Source organism: Fusarium venenatum, assembly GCF_020744135.1.
Source record: "Fusarium venenatum strain MPI-CAGE-CH-0201 chromosome Unknown EDB82scaffold_3, whole genome shotgun sequence".
NCBI classification, from domain to species: Eukaryota; Fungi; Ascomycota; class Sordariomycetes; order Hypocreales; family Nectriaceae; genus Fusarium; species Fusarium venenatum.
The window spans coordinates 7,101,521-7,118,121 of NW_027072131.1; the positions used below are offsets into that span (position 1 = coordinate 7,101,521).

General features: G+C 48.2%; 5 protein-coding genes across 5 annotated transcripts; 3 read left to right on the top strand and 2 right to left on the bottom strand.

The window, feature by feature from the left end:
• Positions 1–6,828: 6,828 nt before the first annotated feature.
• On the top strand, positions 6,829–8,035 carry EDB82DRAFT_277170 (uncharacterized protein). The gene is made up of 3 exons (XM_025728874.2): positions 6,829–7,183; positions 7,237–7,772; positions 7,842–8,035. The coding sequence occupies exons 1-3, from the start codon at positions 7,003–7,005 to the stop codon at positions 7,956–7,958; spliced, it is 834 nt and encodes a 277-aa protein (XP_025583198.1). The 5' UTR covers positions 6,829–7,002; the 3' UTR covers positions 7,959–8,035.
• A 448-nt stretch (positions 8,036–8,483) lies between these two features.
• EDB82DRAFT_509969 (uncharacterized protein) lies at positions 8,484–9,094 on the top strand. Its single transcript, XM_065608827.1, has one exon. It carries the CDS (start codon positions 8,862–8,864, stop codon positions 9,072–9,074), a length of 213 nt encoding a protein of 70 aa, XP_065464241.1. The 5' UTR covers positions 8,484–8,861; the 3' UTR covers positions 9,075–9,094.
• A 1,163-nt stretch (positions 9,095–10,257) lies between these two features.
• EDB82DRAFT_539691 (uncharacterized protein) lies at positions 10,258–12,053 on the bottom strand (the record flags this gene model as incomplete). The annotated part of the gene is made up of 3 exons (XM_025728875.2): positions 10,258–10,941; positions 11,065–11,504; positions 11,589–12,053. The coding sequence occupies 3 exons, from the start codon at positions 12,051–12,053 to the stop codon at positions 10,539–10,541; spliced, it is 1,308 nt and encodes a 435-aa protein (XP_025583199.1). The 3' UTR covers positions 10,258–10,538.
• A 354-nt stretch (positions 12,054–12,407) lies between these two features.
• On the top strand, positions 12,408–13,532 carry EDB82DRAFT_509975 (complex I intermediate-associated protein 30-domain-containing protein). Its single transcript, XM_025728876.2, has 3 exons — positions 12,408–12,522; positions 12,579–13,031; positions 13,090–13,532. Exons 1-3 carry the CDS (start codon positions 12,485–12,487, stop codon positions 13,256–13,258), a joined length of 660 nt encoding a protein of 219 aa, XP_025583200.1. The 5' UTR covers positions 12,408–12,484; the 3' UTR covers positions 13,259–13,532.
• An 828-nt stretch (positions 13,533–14,360) lies between these two features.
• EDB82DRAFT_478733 (cell differentiation family, Rcd1-like-domain-containing protein) lies at positions 14,361–15,628 on the bottom strand (the record flags this gene model as incomplete). The annotated part of the gene is made up of 3 exons (XM_065608114.1): positions 14,361–14,980; positions 15,033–15,188; positions 15,262–15,628. The coding sequence occupies 3 exons, from the start codon at positions 15,626–15,628 to the stop codon at positions 14,361–14,363; spliced, it is 1,143 nt and encodes a 380-aa protein (XP_065464242.1).
• Between the last annotated feature and the right edge of the window lie 973 nt (positions 15,629–16,601).

The window sequence follows — 16,601 nt, forward strand, 5'->3', positions numbered from 1 at the left end:
CTGAAGCTTGAGCTTGAGCTTAGGCCAGGAGGGGCATTTGCGGTGGATGTGTTAGGTACCCCCTAGTCACAGTCACAGTCCCAGTGATCTGGCTCAGAGTCAGGGCGCAGCGGCCGACTCTGAACTCAAGGCTTGTGCATGTCCTGTCATGCAAAGGGCGGCGGAGGAACTGTCGGTCGAGATTTGTCAGAGGGCGTGTATTATTTTATCTCGTAAACGTTAATTAGATTTAGAGAAGACAGAGGGGATAAGAGGGTTGACTCAATACTCTCTTCTGGTTGGCAGATTACGATTCAACAAGCGCCTAACCGTCATGGTCATCCATATGTCTCTCTCATAGGGCTGGACTGGACAATCAATCAGTGGCGATGGTAGGTGGATTAGTTTCTGACTCCCCCCCGCGATTAATTATCTCTGCTACTTTTACTGCTTGATAAGCATCATCGGAAAAGATTGGACGACAGCCGCCCTTGGCTGTGTGTGTGCGTGTAAATAGACCCCAAATACCGTAACCCCCCCTAAAGAATAACCCGTGATGGATGTTGATCAAAAAGGCGGATGAAGAATAACGGGCGGTGCCACGTACATACATACCAACTGCTTATCACCCATGCGGATTCAGGGGCAAGAACAAGAGCAGCCTGGCAATACTCAAGTGTTATTGGGTTAAACTATTTGATCTGAGAGGTTACTTGAGGCAAGGCAAATCAACGCACGATGGATGGTAGGATGGTAGGATTGGGGCCCAGAGGTTTGGGCCACAGATTCGAAAGATATGTCCAAATTCGGTAAGAATTGATGAACAACTGACCAGGACCAAAGTTCCTGTCCGCAGAGGCTTCAGGGGGACCCTTTGTACTGCTACTGCTGCTGCTGCTGCTCCTAGCACATGCATCAGGTAATTTTGAACGAGTGGCAGTTTCAGCCATGTTCAACGGTCGAGGCCTTAACCCATCTATTCGTTGACAAGACGCGAGAAGCCAAGAGGTATCATTTCACAAGATCTTACTTTAACTTATTGAGGAATCATCCTTCAAACGAACAATTTCCTTCCAAAGGCTGGCAGTGCATATGAGAGGCACAGGGTCAGGGACAACACATGGCATAGTCCCGACAAAAGTCAGGCATGCGTAAGGCTGAATGGAGGCGCCGAGTAAAAGAGTCCGTTAGGCAAGAGAGGAGTTAGTCCGTTGGGGGTTGGAAATAAACACTCCATGCCGCGCGGGAATATCATAATCAGAACAAAAAAGAGAATTCAAATATTAAAATAAACCCTGTGCTTGACTGGGTAATTCATTCGACGACCACGACCAACGACGTGGATCAAACAAATCGAATGATTTCCCACCGTGTTCACTGTTAACTTGTGGGGCGTGCTCAGACTTGGAGATTGGCTCAATCGCGATTAGGAAATGATGGACCTTTTGAACATGGGGGGGAGTTTACTACAACGTGGTAGACACAGACGAAGGACCAAATCTAGACTCTAGATTATGTTTGATCTTTAGGAGAGAAAAAAAAAAAAACAGGGGTATTTTGGCTTCGGCAACTCATGATCCGTTAATGATATATTATTATTATCTTATTGTGTGACAGAGACAGGGTGTGTGCAAAAACAACAATGCCTGTCCAGGTTTAAAAAAGAGGCGATGAAGATATTTTTGACACAAACCACCTCTTATGAATCAACGTCCTAAACTAAGCTCTATTAGGAAAAAGGTCTTTTCCAGTCTAGTAAGGTCTATATCTCCTCTGTACTATAATCAACCTCAATGCCGGAACGTCTTTCCGTAGGAGCAGTGAAGCGGTTGCACATGATGATGGTGGTGTGTATTGAGGCCATACAAATTAGACCGACCCATAGACAAGACAGGACAAGACGTTAGAATCACAAAATAAAAGAGGAGGTGGCAAAAAAAGAAAGAATTTCTAACTGCTCTCTCTGTGGTTGTTATGGGTCATATCCGAGCCGTTGAAACTGTCTCGATTTTCCCTCGAGCTAGATGCGGCACAGCAAAAAGGGCTAGAACATCACCCGTAGCCAAGCCATAGTTCCAGCAGGTTTCGGAATTCAAACGGTTTAGAAGTCCTTATTATTCACAATGAGCACGCAACAAAGCACAAGCCTTTCCGCGGCGCCGCCCAGTCATGCTTCGCCTCCAAACTTCATTTCAGTTGAAACGGTCCGCAGTACAAGTTTAGTTTCTCGAGAATGCGGCTGAGGATCCAATGGCGAGGGCACCCTTGTCATCTACCCAACCCTCGTTGGTTGGTCAAGTTGATGTAAGTAAGTATTCACATCAACTTTTAATCGCGCTTGACAACTGGCAGAAGATCCAATCAAACATGGCTACTCGTAAGGACAAGGATTCCAGAATATAATGCCTAAGCCTCTTCCTACTGATGTGCTGTGCTAGACTAGAGCTATTTTCCCTTTCGCGCTTGTTTCGTCCTATAGAATTCGAACCGAAACAGGGATTCCCATCCCACGGTTGATACTAATTCCCATTCCCATTCCATCTTGGCATACTAACTACTTGCTCTCTAGAACCAACAGTAGAAAACAAAAAGCAATGACCAAAGAAAGGGTTTCATGAAAACGGCGGTTTTCGGAGCTTCAACTGTAGGCTACTATACGTATGTTCATCTGGAATAATTACCGCTATACAAGGGATCTTGTTCTTCAAGTTTGGATCTAACATTTGAATGTAACTCTGGCTCGTTCTACGTTTGTTGTGATTGGTTGAGTCTTAATTCAACAAGGGTACGAGATGGTTTGCGGCAATCGCCGCGGAGCCGGGATTTCCCCATGACACGGAGCCGGTGACTTTCGTTCTTTTCTATGTCCGATCCGATGCTACCATGGTATCTGTACAGATCAGTAACGACCTCAGTGGTGAGAGTGTACCGACCCTTCTATGGGAATACACCACTACAAAATACAGAGGATCGCTTAGAATAGCGCTATAGATACTCACTCACTCAAATCAGACCGCTTGTTCAATTTCATGCGTCGTGGATACACTCAAAAGTTAGTCAGTGTAAGAGGAGTAACTATCTCGTCGAAAACAGAGTCCGTTCAAGTTGGCGGGAGCTCCGGGTGACCCCATTTGCATATACTGTAATTCCACCATACAATGGTGGTCTCGTAGACTTTTCAAAGCAGAGTTGATCGACAATATCTTCATTGACAACGGCCCTAATGGATAGTGAATCAATCCAACCACTGTCACTCGTGCAGATAAGCGCCAGCGATTTGACATACATAACCGTTGATATCGATATTGTCATCAAAACTCTCCGAACGCCGTGTCTCGCCTCCCCCTCCGATCAAGTCAAGTCAAGCTCAGGGCGCACGCACACTCTGATCGTCCTCTGAAGGATTCTGCCAAAGCAGGTTAATTTGCCCCGACTGCCATGTAATGCCATCTGGCCATGTACACGGGTACACACTCCGAAGCCATGTCGAGTACGTACTAATCCTTGACCTGTGCTCTTGGGCTAGAGAAACAGGGTTCAGTGTAAAGTTGCACATCATTTACAGGCAAAATGGCCCAGACTAGACTAGCTCGGGGGGCGCTGTAGCAAAAACATGCTGCCATCGCAATCTGGGCAAAATGGTTTGTTAACTCAGTGCAGAGCGGAAAAGTCATTGGGATGGACATACGTATGTAAGTGCTGTCGATCTTTAGCGGAATGGCCCCCAAAGAGACAACTTTCCAGATTCCAGTCAAGACCTGCGATGCGAATGATTTGACTTGATTTCATACCCTTGCTCTCAGGTGCTTTGACAGCACTGCTGTACTGTAATTTAGCTCAACTGCTGCAAACTGCTAGATTTGAATGCCATGGAGCGAGGCGTTGCCACTCAACGGTCGGGGGCAGGGGTCGGCCGCCATCTAGGAGCGTTTCTTTTCCCTAACGTCCCGTTGCGGCCGCGCTTAATCTTAACAGCCGGAAGCTTGATCGTGAAAGACAGCCGAACAAGACCCCTGCATGCCATGCGCTGCGATCCTTCAGTACTGAGTCCACAAAGAGCTTCTGTGGAATCGCTTCATGTAGGGTCTCACTTGTTGACAAATAACGGACTGCAGGTAATACATCATCTGAGACTCGATGAAAGCCAAGGCTCCTCGTGTTGGTACCTGAACTGGCCGTTGGACCTGTCCTGGTTTCAAGTTGATTAGTACGTCACGATTTTTCATGACTGTTCATTGTGATATTTGATACAATTAACTGTCAAGCCTTGTTGATACAATCCCAGCGTCACATGGTTCGGTTCAGTTCAGTTCAGTGCAACTTAACAAATACTCCGGTCGTTATTTGCAGGGGCAGAAGGCTCATCGTCCACAGCCATGTGGTTGGGGTATGAGACGAGTTGACAGTGTTGACTTGAGATAACGGGTAGGGATAGGCGCGGCACTGGGGTAGAATCGCACCATGGTGATGTCGCTTGCTGGGCTTGTCTTGTGCCGCAGTGCGATACGTAGTTTAGCATGACAAAACGATCTCCCATGCGGCAACCTCTAGACTTCCCGGCTTTGGTAGAGCTTGGCAAGTCTAAACCAAAAAGGATCGAATAGTCGACAGTGGCCGTAAATACTCATATTAGACATGTTGATCTCCTTTCATAGCATCACAAGGCTTGGGCTCACTCTCAGTATGAGGTGAGCACCTAATCCTAATCGTGTCGTCACACAGCCCTATGACGGGCGGCTGGCTTCAGAACTGCCCTAACGACGTGTCCGGCCCGTCAAAAGGTCCTCTAACCCGGAAGAACGGTCCTGGGACAGAGCCTGGGATTGTCGGGCTACCATTGGCCATCGGCCAACCTGTATCAAGCTCATCATTTCGGGGTCCATTTTCACTATGCTTGACTGCTCGGGACGAGTCCTTTGTGATTGGTCAACGTCAATTGATGTGCTCTGGGTTCCATGGGTCCCATACGTTTGAGTAGCATTGACCAAAACGACCCTTCTTATTTTTTTTCTCTCTGGGATTGCCAGGCCCCAAACCCTGGGCAGAGAAACTCGGGCAGGTTCAGGCTCAGACCAAATAGTGGAGAAGAGCTAGGGGAAAGCAAGACGATGGTATGCTGCGCTAGTTGGAGAGAAATAGCAATCAACCTTGAGAAAGCGGGCAAATTTGCCCGAATTAACTCGAATCTGACTTGAGTCTGCCTTGAGGTTCATGGCTTGTTTTGGAGGATCTGGTTGGATCAAGGCTCATTAGCGTCCAGCAAAGTGCCAGGCTGAGTGAGGTGCGCAGGCGAGACAGGCTTGCAAAGGAACCTTTTGCTGTCAGTTGTAGGCTCAAACGGCCACTGATGCACTGAGAAATGGTTATCCGTCTATTCATTCTGCTTGAGTTGGACCTTGGGCTGCGCCTAGTCGTTCATTCTCACTCCACTGTAAATGTTACGTGACGAACGACACTGATAAACGCAATACGCATCCATTCCAGGCCGTATCTGGCATAACGATACGTTACCATCATCGCAGCACAGTACAGCATGTGCTTGTAATTATTGATGTACTGATTGCATTTCATATTTGAATGCTTCCAGCGTGAATCCCGCTCTTTTGAACAGACACCATCGTGTGGGAGGCATAACACTCCCCTCCATGTTCCACAACGACGTCGCTGCGCAGATAGACAGACATCTACCGGCTGTAGGATTTGATGCAGAAGTGCATCGTGGTAAATCCGACTTGTGCACTACTAATGTCGAATAACCTCATGAATGGGTTTGTCAGTATGTCTCTCATTCGCTGGGGATTAGGTCGGAGGCGGACATGAACTGCGGAGGTTATTATAAATCGTCAATTTGGGTTAAAGATTGACTGTTCATATGTACTAATTCCAAATGAGACAGTTTCAACTAGGGACTGTAGCCTCTGTATAGATGCTGTAACTTGATTCCTACTGATGTTGAGATGCTGTGCCGTCGCTCAATGCTTCGCGTTTCGCTCAGTTAGTAATCCACTTGATATTAATCACCCAGATCGCTGCTTCTGGACTCGACGGCACAAGGATTGTAACGAAAGGATTCTGGTGTTCCATGGGCATCTCAAGTTACCCAGTAAAACAGTGCTGAGTGCGAACCAGCTTCTCCCAGGTGGAGAAGAGCAAAAGGCGGAGATACGTACCTACTGCCCTGTCTGGATTGGGGCTCAGAGGGTGATGGTGATAGTACCAGCCCTGTGAGGCCAGCGCAAGTGAGTGAGTGCAAGTACAAAGTCAAGGTTTGCGGGGCCTGGCGCTGCGACACCCCTCTCCAGGAAGGCAGAAGGCAGAAGGCACCAGGGGACCTTTTTCTTTTTCTGGCTGTGGCCGTGCCGTGCATCCTAAAGGTGCTGGGGAGGTGTGAGTGGAGTACTTGCATGGGTTAGACCGTGGGCCTGGGCGTGCAACTCCAGCCTGGGAAGGAGGTGTGTAGTTTCTAGGTCTGCCTGCCTGTCTTTCTGTCTAGGTACCTACTGCAGATTGATCAAAGAAAAGGCACAAGGGCATGGCATGGTAGGGAAAGACCAATGCATCCTCGAATACCCCCTCATCCACAACTCAACCCACACCCTTCGCCAGGGTCCTTTCCTCGTCACTCATCTTGGGTCCTTCTGCCATGTCTGCTTTCCACAGCTTGGGGATATTTAATATACAGCCTCTTCCCCCTCACCTACCATCTTGCTCTCCATCTATCTCCAACAAGTTCTTCACACGATTCAACTTCAAGTATCTTAAGATCATCTTGATCTCTTCCAGCTTTTACTTATATATACCCACAACCACCACCCTCATCTTCAAGCAACTCACTATTCTTCTCGCCTTGGTCGTGCCTCTTGATTGCTTTGGATATAAAGACAAACAAAAGAGGAATACATCTACAGAAAACGGTTCAAGATAATTAGCTCTACCAATCCTACTTTGGACAATCCAAGAGCTTTGTCGTCTACAAGTCGACCATTACAACAACACCCCACTTACCTACACAACAACATCACAATGTCCATGTTCATGACACAACCGGCCTACGCCTACCAGGCTGCTCCCCCACCTCCCAGGCAATACTCAGGAACAAGCAGTGCCTTCAGTGCTTCTGCCAACCCTGATGAGGACTGGACCAAGATCTCAGATCTTGCTGAGCGCCGAAGAATTCAGAACCGCATTGCTCAGCGCAACTACCGTATGTAGACTCGAGATTCAAAGTGGTGAAATGGCACTGACATATAATTCCAGGCAAGAAGCTTAAGCGCCGTCTTGAAGACCTTGAGCGCCGAGCTGGTTCTTCTGACGATGCCGAGTCCGACAAGCAGCTCCAGAAGCCTACCAAGTCGAAACGATCCCCCTCCGCTCCCAAGCCTCAAAAGTCGCAGTCAACAGCTCCCAGCAAGTCTGTTGCCTCACAGGGCCAGTTCACTCCTCCCATGGAGCCTGCTGATGAGCTCTTCTTCAACAACTCTTACGACGACCGAGCCCGCTCAGACAGCCCTCCTCAATTCACTTACTCGACTTATCCCGCTCCCGACGAGATCCTCCTTCATCCCTACGGCTCCGCGCAGCACTACCCAGCCATCACAACCGCTGATGCCTACCCCAACTACATGACAGCGTCCACAGTGCCCATGACACTCCCTTCCATGACACATTTCAGCGATGCCATCAAGCGAGAGCCAACATACTCTAGCGACGAAGGACTCGCTCCCTACATGACATACGGCTACATGCCCCCGATGGACTTCAACTCTGGTAGCCCATACGATCAGAACCCTCATGTGAGTCACGCCAGTCAAACACCCCGCAGGATTGCCCGAGATCCACGTTGCTGATGGGGTTGTTCGCAGACTCCTCCGCTGTCGCATTCTTTCGACCACTCGGCCAACTGCTCAGAGGCTGGCTACGACTACCCGACCACGCCTCTGTCAATGCCTAGCTCGCCCAATATGATTCAGCATCAATAAGGCACTAGGCAGGCATGATTGTGAGATGCAGCGACTTTGAGAATTTGTTTAGGCGTTGGGAATGGGCCCTACGAGGCATATAGCATGGCGGGTTTTGATATTTGGGCACTTTCACACTCAACTTTTTTCACTTCTTGGATACTGTCAAAGTATCTTACAGACGGTGGAGACTGTCTGCCTTCATTTTATGTACACGGGTCGAAGCGCTCGACACTGTGGTTATCTGTAACGGCTGCAAGATGTATGGATTGTTTATTTGGAACGGTGAAGGAAAAGACGATGAGTGAGGCGTTTTGGGAACGTATACATTACGCATTCGAATGTACGTTTGAACATGAGTGGATGGCACTGGTGAAGGATGAAAGCAGGCAAGGAGGCAAACAAACATGGTGGCTGCGGCGGGGTCGGACCAGACACGACGACCTTGACTTAGCACTTTACACTTGATAGTTGAGCAAATATTCAGAGCCATTGAAACATACTAGACGATGAAATATGCAGAACGTGTGGCATGAATCACAGGCTTTACATGTTGAACAGTGATGGTGATGTGATGAAGTGGCTAGATGGTCCTGAACTAGATCAAATCGATAGCGAAGAGGCTGGCTGGGTGAAGACGATAGACCTTGCCAAGACATGCGTGACCGAAGCAGATGCAAGTAACCCAAACGAAATAACGTTTTCGCTATTGAATGGATTCATTATTCTTTGAACTTGCTCCACGGTTACACGGAGCTGAAGAGATAGAGCCTCGGGTATTTGTTGTTGGTGTTTGGATGGCTTGAGAGGGGGCTTGGATATGCAACCAGCTTAGCTATCTCGAGCTAAGCTGGCTGAGGCGGCATCCAGAATTTACGCCGCCTTTACTGAGAGCCTCGTTTCCACGACCTATTGGTGTCATGTATGTTTGTAATGGTATCTCTACTTTACTTTCCCCCGCTCGTCTACGTCTCCCAATGGGGATATCTTGACGGCAAAGATGTGCCAGAGATATTTGCTTCAATTTTCCAGCGATTTACTGTTGATAGGTCTTTTAGTACCCAGTACATGAGTCCGAGGGAAGACTCGGACTCTAAGTCCGAGCGGGATCCATCAGGATTCAAATTACCATCCTAACTAAACCCCAACGTTTGGTCCTACGGTATTGAATGAATCCCCCTCCTCCCCCTCCTCCCCCTCCTCCTCCTCATCCTCCTATGGATATTTTTCCACACCACGTGCCAAGAGGAGGGTTGCATGGGGCGGGAAAAAGAACGAGAGGATTGGGGAGATAGAGAGACGAAAGCCGGGCGTCTCTTTGTGTTACGAGTCTAAAGGGAGTCGGCCGCCCCCGTGTCATTGGTGCGCGCGCGTGTACATAGGTAGACAAGCAATGTACGTGGTCAGTCACTCATTTTCCCGGCTCCTACGGGACAGGGTCAAGTCAAAAAATCAGGCTGTCGCTTAATGTTGTTGAGAGATGGCGATTGTCTTCAAGGATGTCAATCCCTCCTCTTTCTGTGGCGAAAATAAGAGACAGAGAGAGCAATATTGCTGGGGGTTACAGTTACGGCTGTCACGGGAGAGAAAGAGTTGTTGGGCTCAGAAAAGAGAGGGGTGTGTATTTTCCATGTATGTGCCTCTGTAGAGACGGGTATCCAAGGCAATGCACTATTATGCAGACGGTTTATCTTCAAAGTATAGATGTAGATAAGTAGGCTGTGGTGAAGGATTTTGGTATTGTAAGTCCTTTCGGTTACGGTACCACTATACCTGGACGTTGCAGTGCAGCAGTTCCGGCTACCCAGTCTTTTAACCAAAAGGTCCGGATATTCCTCATGGCCGACATGGGGGATCAAGGCTATTCTACTACAGAAAAGGATTTGGATTCTTTTACGCCTTTAGACTGCAGTAGATAGTAGGTATCTACCTGCCTAATGTATTATCTCGATGCAGAGACCCAGACCCAGACCCAGACCCAGAACTTATTATTAGGTTTATCTGCCGCTACCGTATTTCGTTTTTGAACCGACGTTGGACATATCAGGTTTAGAATGAGGTACTGCCAACCGTGTCTTGGCATGAATTAACGTTAGTGATGATGCTCTGATTATCTAAACTTCTGAGGTGTGAACTTTAATCGCACATCAGGGCAGCCTCCAGTCAGAAACATTGCCCTCTGGAAGCATAAGGGACGAAATTAGTAGGCCAACTTATGCTGTTTAAATCAGACTTCTTAGGCTATTTGTTTTTTCATTTTAAGACTTTAGAGGCTGACGTTTCTGTTATTCACTGAGGTAGGTATGTATATCAAAGCTCTCACTAAAAGAAAACGGTATATCATACATAGAAGATCAAGCGACCTGAGTTCTAGCCATTTAATTGACTAGTCTATTAATTTAAATACATATAGCAATAGTCTCATGCCTAAAACCGATGTTCGTTAAGAATTTGCTGCAACGAGGCAGGTCTAGCGACCTTAGTTAAAAGTCCCAGTTGGAGGATCGCATCACCATGGCATTGAATCCCCTCTTTATCGATCTAAGAGGCTTGTACGACGACCTTAGTATGGCCGTGCTGGTGGGCGACCACATCACAAGCTTACATGACCGTAGCCTCTATATCAAGCCCCGATGTCCCCCGTACGGTGATGATGGCTGGCTGCCCATTTTGAGCCTTCTGGTAGCGAAAGAGTATTGCCACACCGCATCTGCCGTTCCATAACTCCATTGTGTTAAGTTTCGGCATTTTGAGCGCTGCAGCTGCGGCGTCTCGAAGCATTTTGTTGATACCCAAGCCGTTAGTGAGCGTCTCCGAAGTCAGCGTCAGTGAAGTGAGCTTATCCCAAGTCCATGAAAATTGACGCGCTGCGAAGAAGTGACCGGCGTCGGCCATGAAAGAGTCGGACAGCATCGTGAGGCACAGGTTGGCGCGAGCAAGACTCCGACTGATGGCCGGATTCGGTACTCTGCGAGTAGGATATCCGCCAAGTCTCGTTGAAGTTCTCGAATATCGTCAACTTGCACAATTTCGTCGAAGGAAAGGATTCGAATAGCGTCTGGATGCCTATTTTTTTTTTGTTGGTCAGCGGCTGCGTTAACTAAATTGGCAGCTATCAAGTAAGCACTTGCCTTCATAGTCTTGAGTCCCATGCCAAAGCGATCTTAGCCAAGGTTCGTAACAAAGTTCTTTCATGTTCGGGAACCGCGTGAGCATGTTGGCGAACGCAACTGGCTTCCATCGTCGACGAGTCTGCTGGCGAAGGAGCAAGACCCCAACGACAAGTACCAAGGGGAGATTGCGCCACCACTGCATCTCGAGTTCCTCGCCGCCGAAAGGCCCCTCGCCCATGATCTCTACGCCGGAAAGGTTGGCGGAGATTTCATAGGGATCCCAGACCATTGGAGGGTTCCAGTCGAAATACGTGTCATCTATGGAGGTCCTTTCCTTGATGTGTCCAGGGATAGAAGGGCACTCATCGAGGTCGGTGTCTGAACAGAAGCTCAAGTACTGGTTGTCATCAGGCGAGTAGACACTGATATCGAGGGTCAGGTCACCACGAGGCTCCTATGCGCTCAGTGCTGTGAACAAGCTTTCAAACGCGTCCGCGATGAATTGGTTATCGATATTGTCCAAGCCCAAAAGGTTTACATTCAAGTCGGAGTTGTATTTGTCCTCATATTTCCTCAGTCCCATTCGAAACCAGATATAGCGAATGTAGTCTCCCTTTCGGAACAGGATAGCTCGAGAGTCGGGGTCTGAAAGGCGCGGTACCGTCAAGCTGATCTCAGCAAAGTTGAGTGGCTCGATGATTGATCGCCAAGTTCGGGAAACGGTCGCGAGCTGACTGCACTTCCCGCCGGCAATTGGTAGGAGACCAACGATTTCGTTTTGAATCTCAGGAGGTAGGCACCACCAAGACGTCTTGTCAGCTATCTCTGATTTGGCCTGTGGCAGTCGAAAATGAAGGTTGAATGTGAAGGATCGTAGTAGGTGTGCATTGAGAAGGATGTGATTTTTGACGAGTTTCGTTTGCTTGGTTGAAGATCGAAGGAGGAATGAACATATGCTGTGTGACAGCTGGCAGGCAGCTGTCAGGCCACCAGCCACATACATACCTATTCATAATTGCCCACCTAAGGCTTAGGGTATTAAGATAAGTAGTCTAAGAAGCATAAAGTGACCTACTAATTCCGTCTCTTATTCTTCCGGTGGTTAATGTTTCTGATACTCTGAGGATTGCCTACTCCAGGCAGGAGAACATACTCCATTGCTGTGATTCATCGAGTCTTAAGACTTAGGCTTGAATTCAAAGTTGTGAAAATAGAAATGTTAGTCCTGGTAGTCAGTTGCTATCATATCGGTGATGTTTTCATCATTTCCATAATGAGATGTGGTTGATTGCCGTACGTAAGCATCCGCCTATAGCAACTGCCGTCTTGGCGGTGTCACATCAAACTTCATTATGTCATACATTTCAACAAGTAAACATCAGCTACTTGAACTCAATTCAATCTGTCAAAAACACTCAATTCATTTTCAAAATCATGGAATCTCACGTAAACTATCTCTTTGGAGGCACAAAGTACGTAAACAATCATTACTCTATGAAAAAGCAAAATACTAATTTCATTTTAAAAGGCCTTGGGACAACAGTCTCTGGACAGCTTCAGATGATCGCGTCCGCGGTGGCTCCAGCATCTCTCACCTAACAGTCTCAAGCCCAACACAGGCCATCTATCACGGACATCTCGATACCAAGACACTCGGCGGCGCTGGATTTGCCTCGCAGCGCACAGTTGGCGATCTTGCGCTGGATCTCTCTCAAACAACGGGCCTGCAGCTCGTTCTCGGCGCGGGCAGCTCTGAGCAAAAGTTCACCCTCAATGTCAAGGACACCATTCCCGGCAAGAGAAAGGATGGTCGAGATGAGGCTGGTATCAGCTGGGAGGTAGACTTTGAGGCGCCCCGTGAAGGAGGTGTGCTGGTGAAGAAGTGGGATGAGTTCAAGGCGACGTATCGCGGAAGAGATGTCAAGGATCCTGAGCCGCTAAAGATTGATGATATCAAGAGAATATCTCTCATGACACGAAGGTAAGATTCTTGCTCGTGAAGAAAAGTGAATTGTTATGCTGACGACTGAAATGAATAGCTTCTTCGATAAGCAGGATGGAGATTTCAAGTTGGTGGTCAACTCTATTGCTGCGGTCAAGAAGGACCATGATGAGAGTGACGATGAGTACGACTTGAAGAAGCCTGCTATGCCGGCCCAGCCTGCTCCTCGCCCTGCGTGGAAGGCTCTGTTCTGTGGTCTTTTGTAATCAGATTAGATACCCAGATATTTTTGCATTCAGACAGACTCTGGATGGACTGCGAATGAACAAAAGCATTGCGTTATGCTATCTGTTGCAGGATCTTTTCGATGACGTTTAACCATAAAGGTGTACAAATTTGTCGCAGCGTCGTCTTGTCTGCGAACTTCTCAAATCATTCCGATCGACATCCTGTTCTCACATGAGATGCAATTTACCAATGTAGTCCTCGTTTTTAAAGGGTAGCTAATTGGTAAAAGCGAACTGCCAAATCATGCTGAGCATAACTACCCCCAGAACAAGGTGCTTGTCTTCGTATCCAACATTTCTTTGCATTGTTGAGCTGTAACTAGAGTACTAAACTAGAGAAACCAGTCTCCAACGCTGTTATGTACCTGAAAAGCCTAGTCGCTGTACTTCACAATATCATACAACCCCCTGTTTCCTTTTAAAACTTCAATTCTCACAATATACATCCCTAAACCTGACAAACACCGTGTCTCTGATGCAGGACGCCCCATCCAACGCCAAAACACCCCCAAACTAGGCATGTCAAAGACTTCAATATGTGTCTCCGCCCAAGTCTATCCAGCGCCCCCCTTTAGCCTGCAGTCGGCTGGTTTTCCTTATACCTGTCACATGAATCCATATTTCTCTTTATCCACCCCTAGATCTTCCTTGAGTATATTCACGCCGAGCCCATTCCCAAAATCAAGGTCCCTTATGGTCTGGGCTCAGCGGCCGAGATCCAAGGACGAAAACAAGAGTAGCAGAGGCCCATCTGTTGGACAGTGCTGCTCCATGGCAAACCGATATAAGCCTTTTGATCCAGTTTCGAGATATGTGAAACAGAATGCAAGCCCCATAACCATCAGCGGCGACGTTGGAAGAGAAGCCAGCCAGTCGCTCTGCTGGAATGTCGGTCTTCTCTCTGCGCATTAAGCCGGAAGGGTTGCGGGTATCAAACGATGCAACATGCTTTTGATCCCTTCGCTTTTCCCAGAATATCATAAATAAAATTCAACCGTCCTTCATCAATCGCCGTATCAATGCACAAGGGTATTGTCACAACAAGGAGAACTGAGTCTCCCAGATATTAGCGTCGCCTTTTTTACATGCTGGAACCGCCGACACCATTGGGGTCTACGACATTATCCGATAGGTTGATGAGTAGCTGGGCAAGGCATCTCTTGGTTGCTGCATCGTCGCGGAGAACAGAGGAAAAGGTGGCATCGCGAAGTGGTTCGGGTAGACACTGGCGTAGAGCCTCACGTGCTCGAGCGTTATCACTAAGACTGTTGGGTGCTATGATTAGATGGAACTGTCCTGTTATCTGATATACAGGGGAGACGTACCGCAAGAAACACCTAACAACATGCTTGAGAAGCCGAGCTGTCTGAGACTCGACAAGTTGGGCCACCATGTTGCTAAGTACGGTGCCAACTGCATAAAATCGCTCGTACGTGGCGCATATGTAGTTAAGCCCATTGTCGTCGAGCAGGATCTTCTGGACGATAAAGATAGCAACGGTCTTGCTGAGCTCCGAACCGGTCTCCATGATACGCAAGCAGAGAGGAATGATCTCTGTTGTCAGGAGAAAGTTGATGACTTCGGAGGAATCGTTTTTGACCAGCGCACCAATGACACCAAGACTGGTCAATCGGAGATATTCGAAGGGTCGAGACTTGGAGGTGGTGTTGAGAAAGGGGTAGAGAAATAAAGGGATATGTGCTATACGGATGTAAGCTATGTGCGAGATCAATGTAAACCAATGTATACGCACCATTGAGGAACAATGTCCTTGTGTCGTTGTGTGATGCAACGCACTGGAGTAGTGCGAGAGCATTACAAACTCGATTCGAGGCAGCAGCGGTGAGCTGTGAGGGGTTAAGTAGAGTATAGACTGATATGATTTCCTGAAGGAGAGAGGTCATCACACCTAGGGAACACGTTAGCTGGCTTCTTTCAACTTGAGCCTCATTGACCCGGGAAAACAAAGCTCGGGGACCTACCAAACGAATGCCACAAGATCAATGCTAGCTCGGGGACCTGCTCTCGCTTCTTACTGAGCTCCAACAAAGCAGCCTCCCGAGTGTTTTCATTGAGAAGATCGGCAATAAAGGCCATGGTGCGTCGGTTGTCCTCCGAAACGTTGTTGTGGTCTCCGTCTTGACCGTGGCCCTGCATCTGACCCGCGCCAGCAAGGCGGTTGAAGTGCTGCTGCTGCTGTTGAACGGCGGCGGCAGCAGCGGCGGCCACCTGCTGCTGCTGCTGCTGAGTGTGGGCATGATGCGCGCCAGGCTGCTGGTGCATCCAAGCCGAATCGCCGCCCTGAGGGTTGAACTGGTGGTGTCCGTAGACGTGCGCCGCGGGCATCATTTTGGGCGTCTGTTCTTTGCTCGAGGTTTATGAGGCGAAGGGGTCTTTGTATTGTAACTTGGAATTCAAGAGTCCCTCTAATGCTTGGATGATGGCAAATTGGCTGAAATGCCAGTCGATTAATCGGCGCAGTGACCAAGGATTAAAGGATTCGTTGGTTCGAGGGCGCAATGCGGAGAGGTACACGAGGCGGTTTGGTTTCGTTACTGGATCAACAAGGGCGAATGCAGAGAATATCAAGAAACTCGGGTGGAAGGAGAGACAGCCTTTGAGTATGTCGAGTAGATACTACAAGAGAGGTTTGTGTTGTATATTTTACTGATAGTGTTCAAGGTGTCGAGATCGTGGGAAGATCAAACCCAAGGTAAGATCGTTTGGCGGGTTGGTTTGTGGTGGTGGTGCTCACACCTGCGACTGGGGCAAGAGCGATCCGGTTTCTGTCCCGGGATTGGTCAGCCTGATTTATCTTATGGAGCTTAGGCTCTGGCAGACAAAACCAGCTCTGGCATCGTAACATGACGCTTGGACCAGGAGAAGGTATCCCTGTAAGGTCAATCGCCTACATGTCTACATGGTCTTGCAAGTGCGGGGAGGTCACTCTCCCATGCTAACCTTTGAATCAGTGATTGTGATCATCAGCCTTGTCCTACGAGCCTCGTCAGAGTTCGATTTGTGCCCCCAAAGACTCGAGATTTTCTGAGTAACATGGACGACCTTTGACAACAGGAGGCATTCACTGGTAAGCGGCCACAAATGTTAAAACATAATCAGCGGATGTACTCCAATTAATTACTTCGTTTGGCTTGCTTGCTCTCCTCAATCGCCTTCTGCCCATCTCTGCAAGTCTTATAATAAATCATTACTACTACTATATCTTTCCTGTATAATGCCCACCCATGCTGAAAACAACGAAAAAGCGCCTTCAAGCCCACTTTAAGTCAACTGCTTATACAACCGACTACATGTCCAGTAC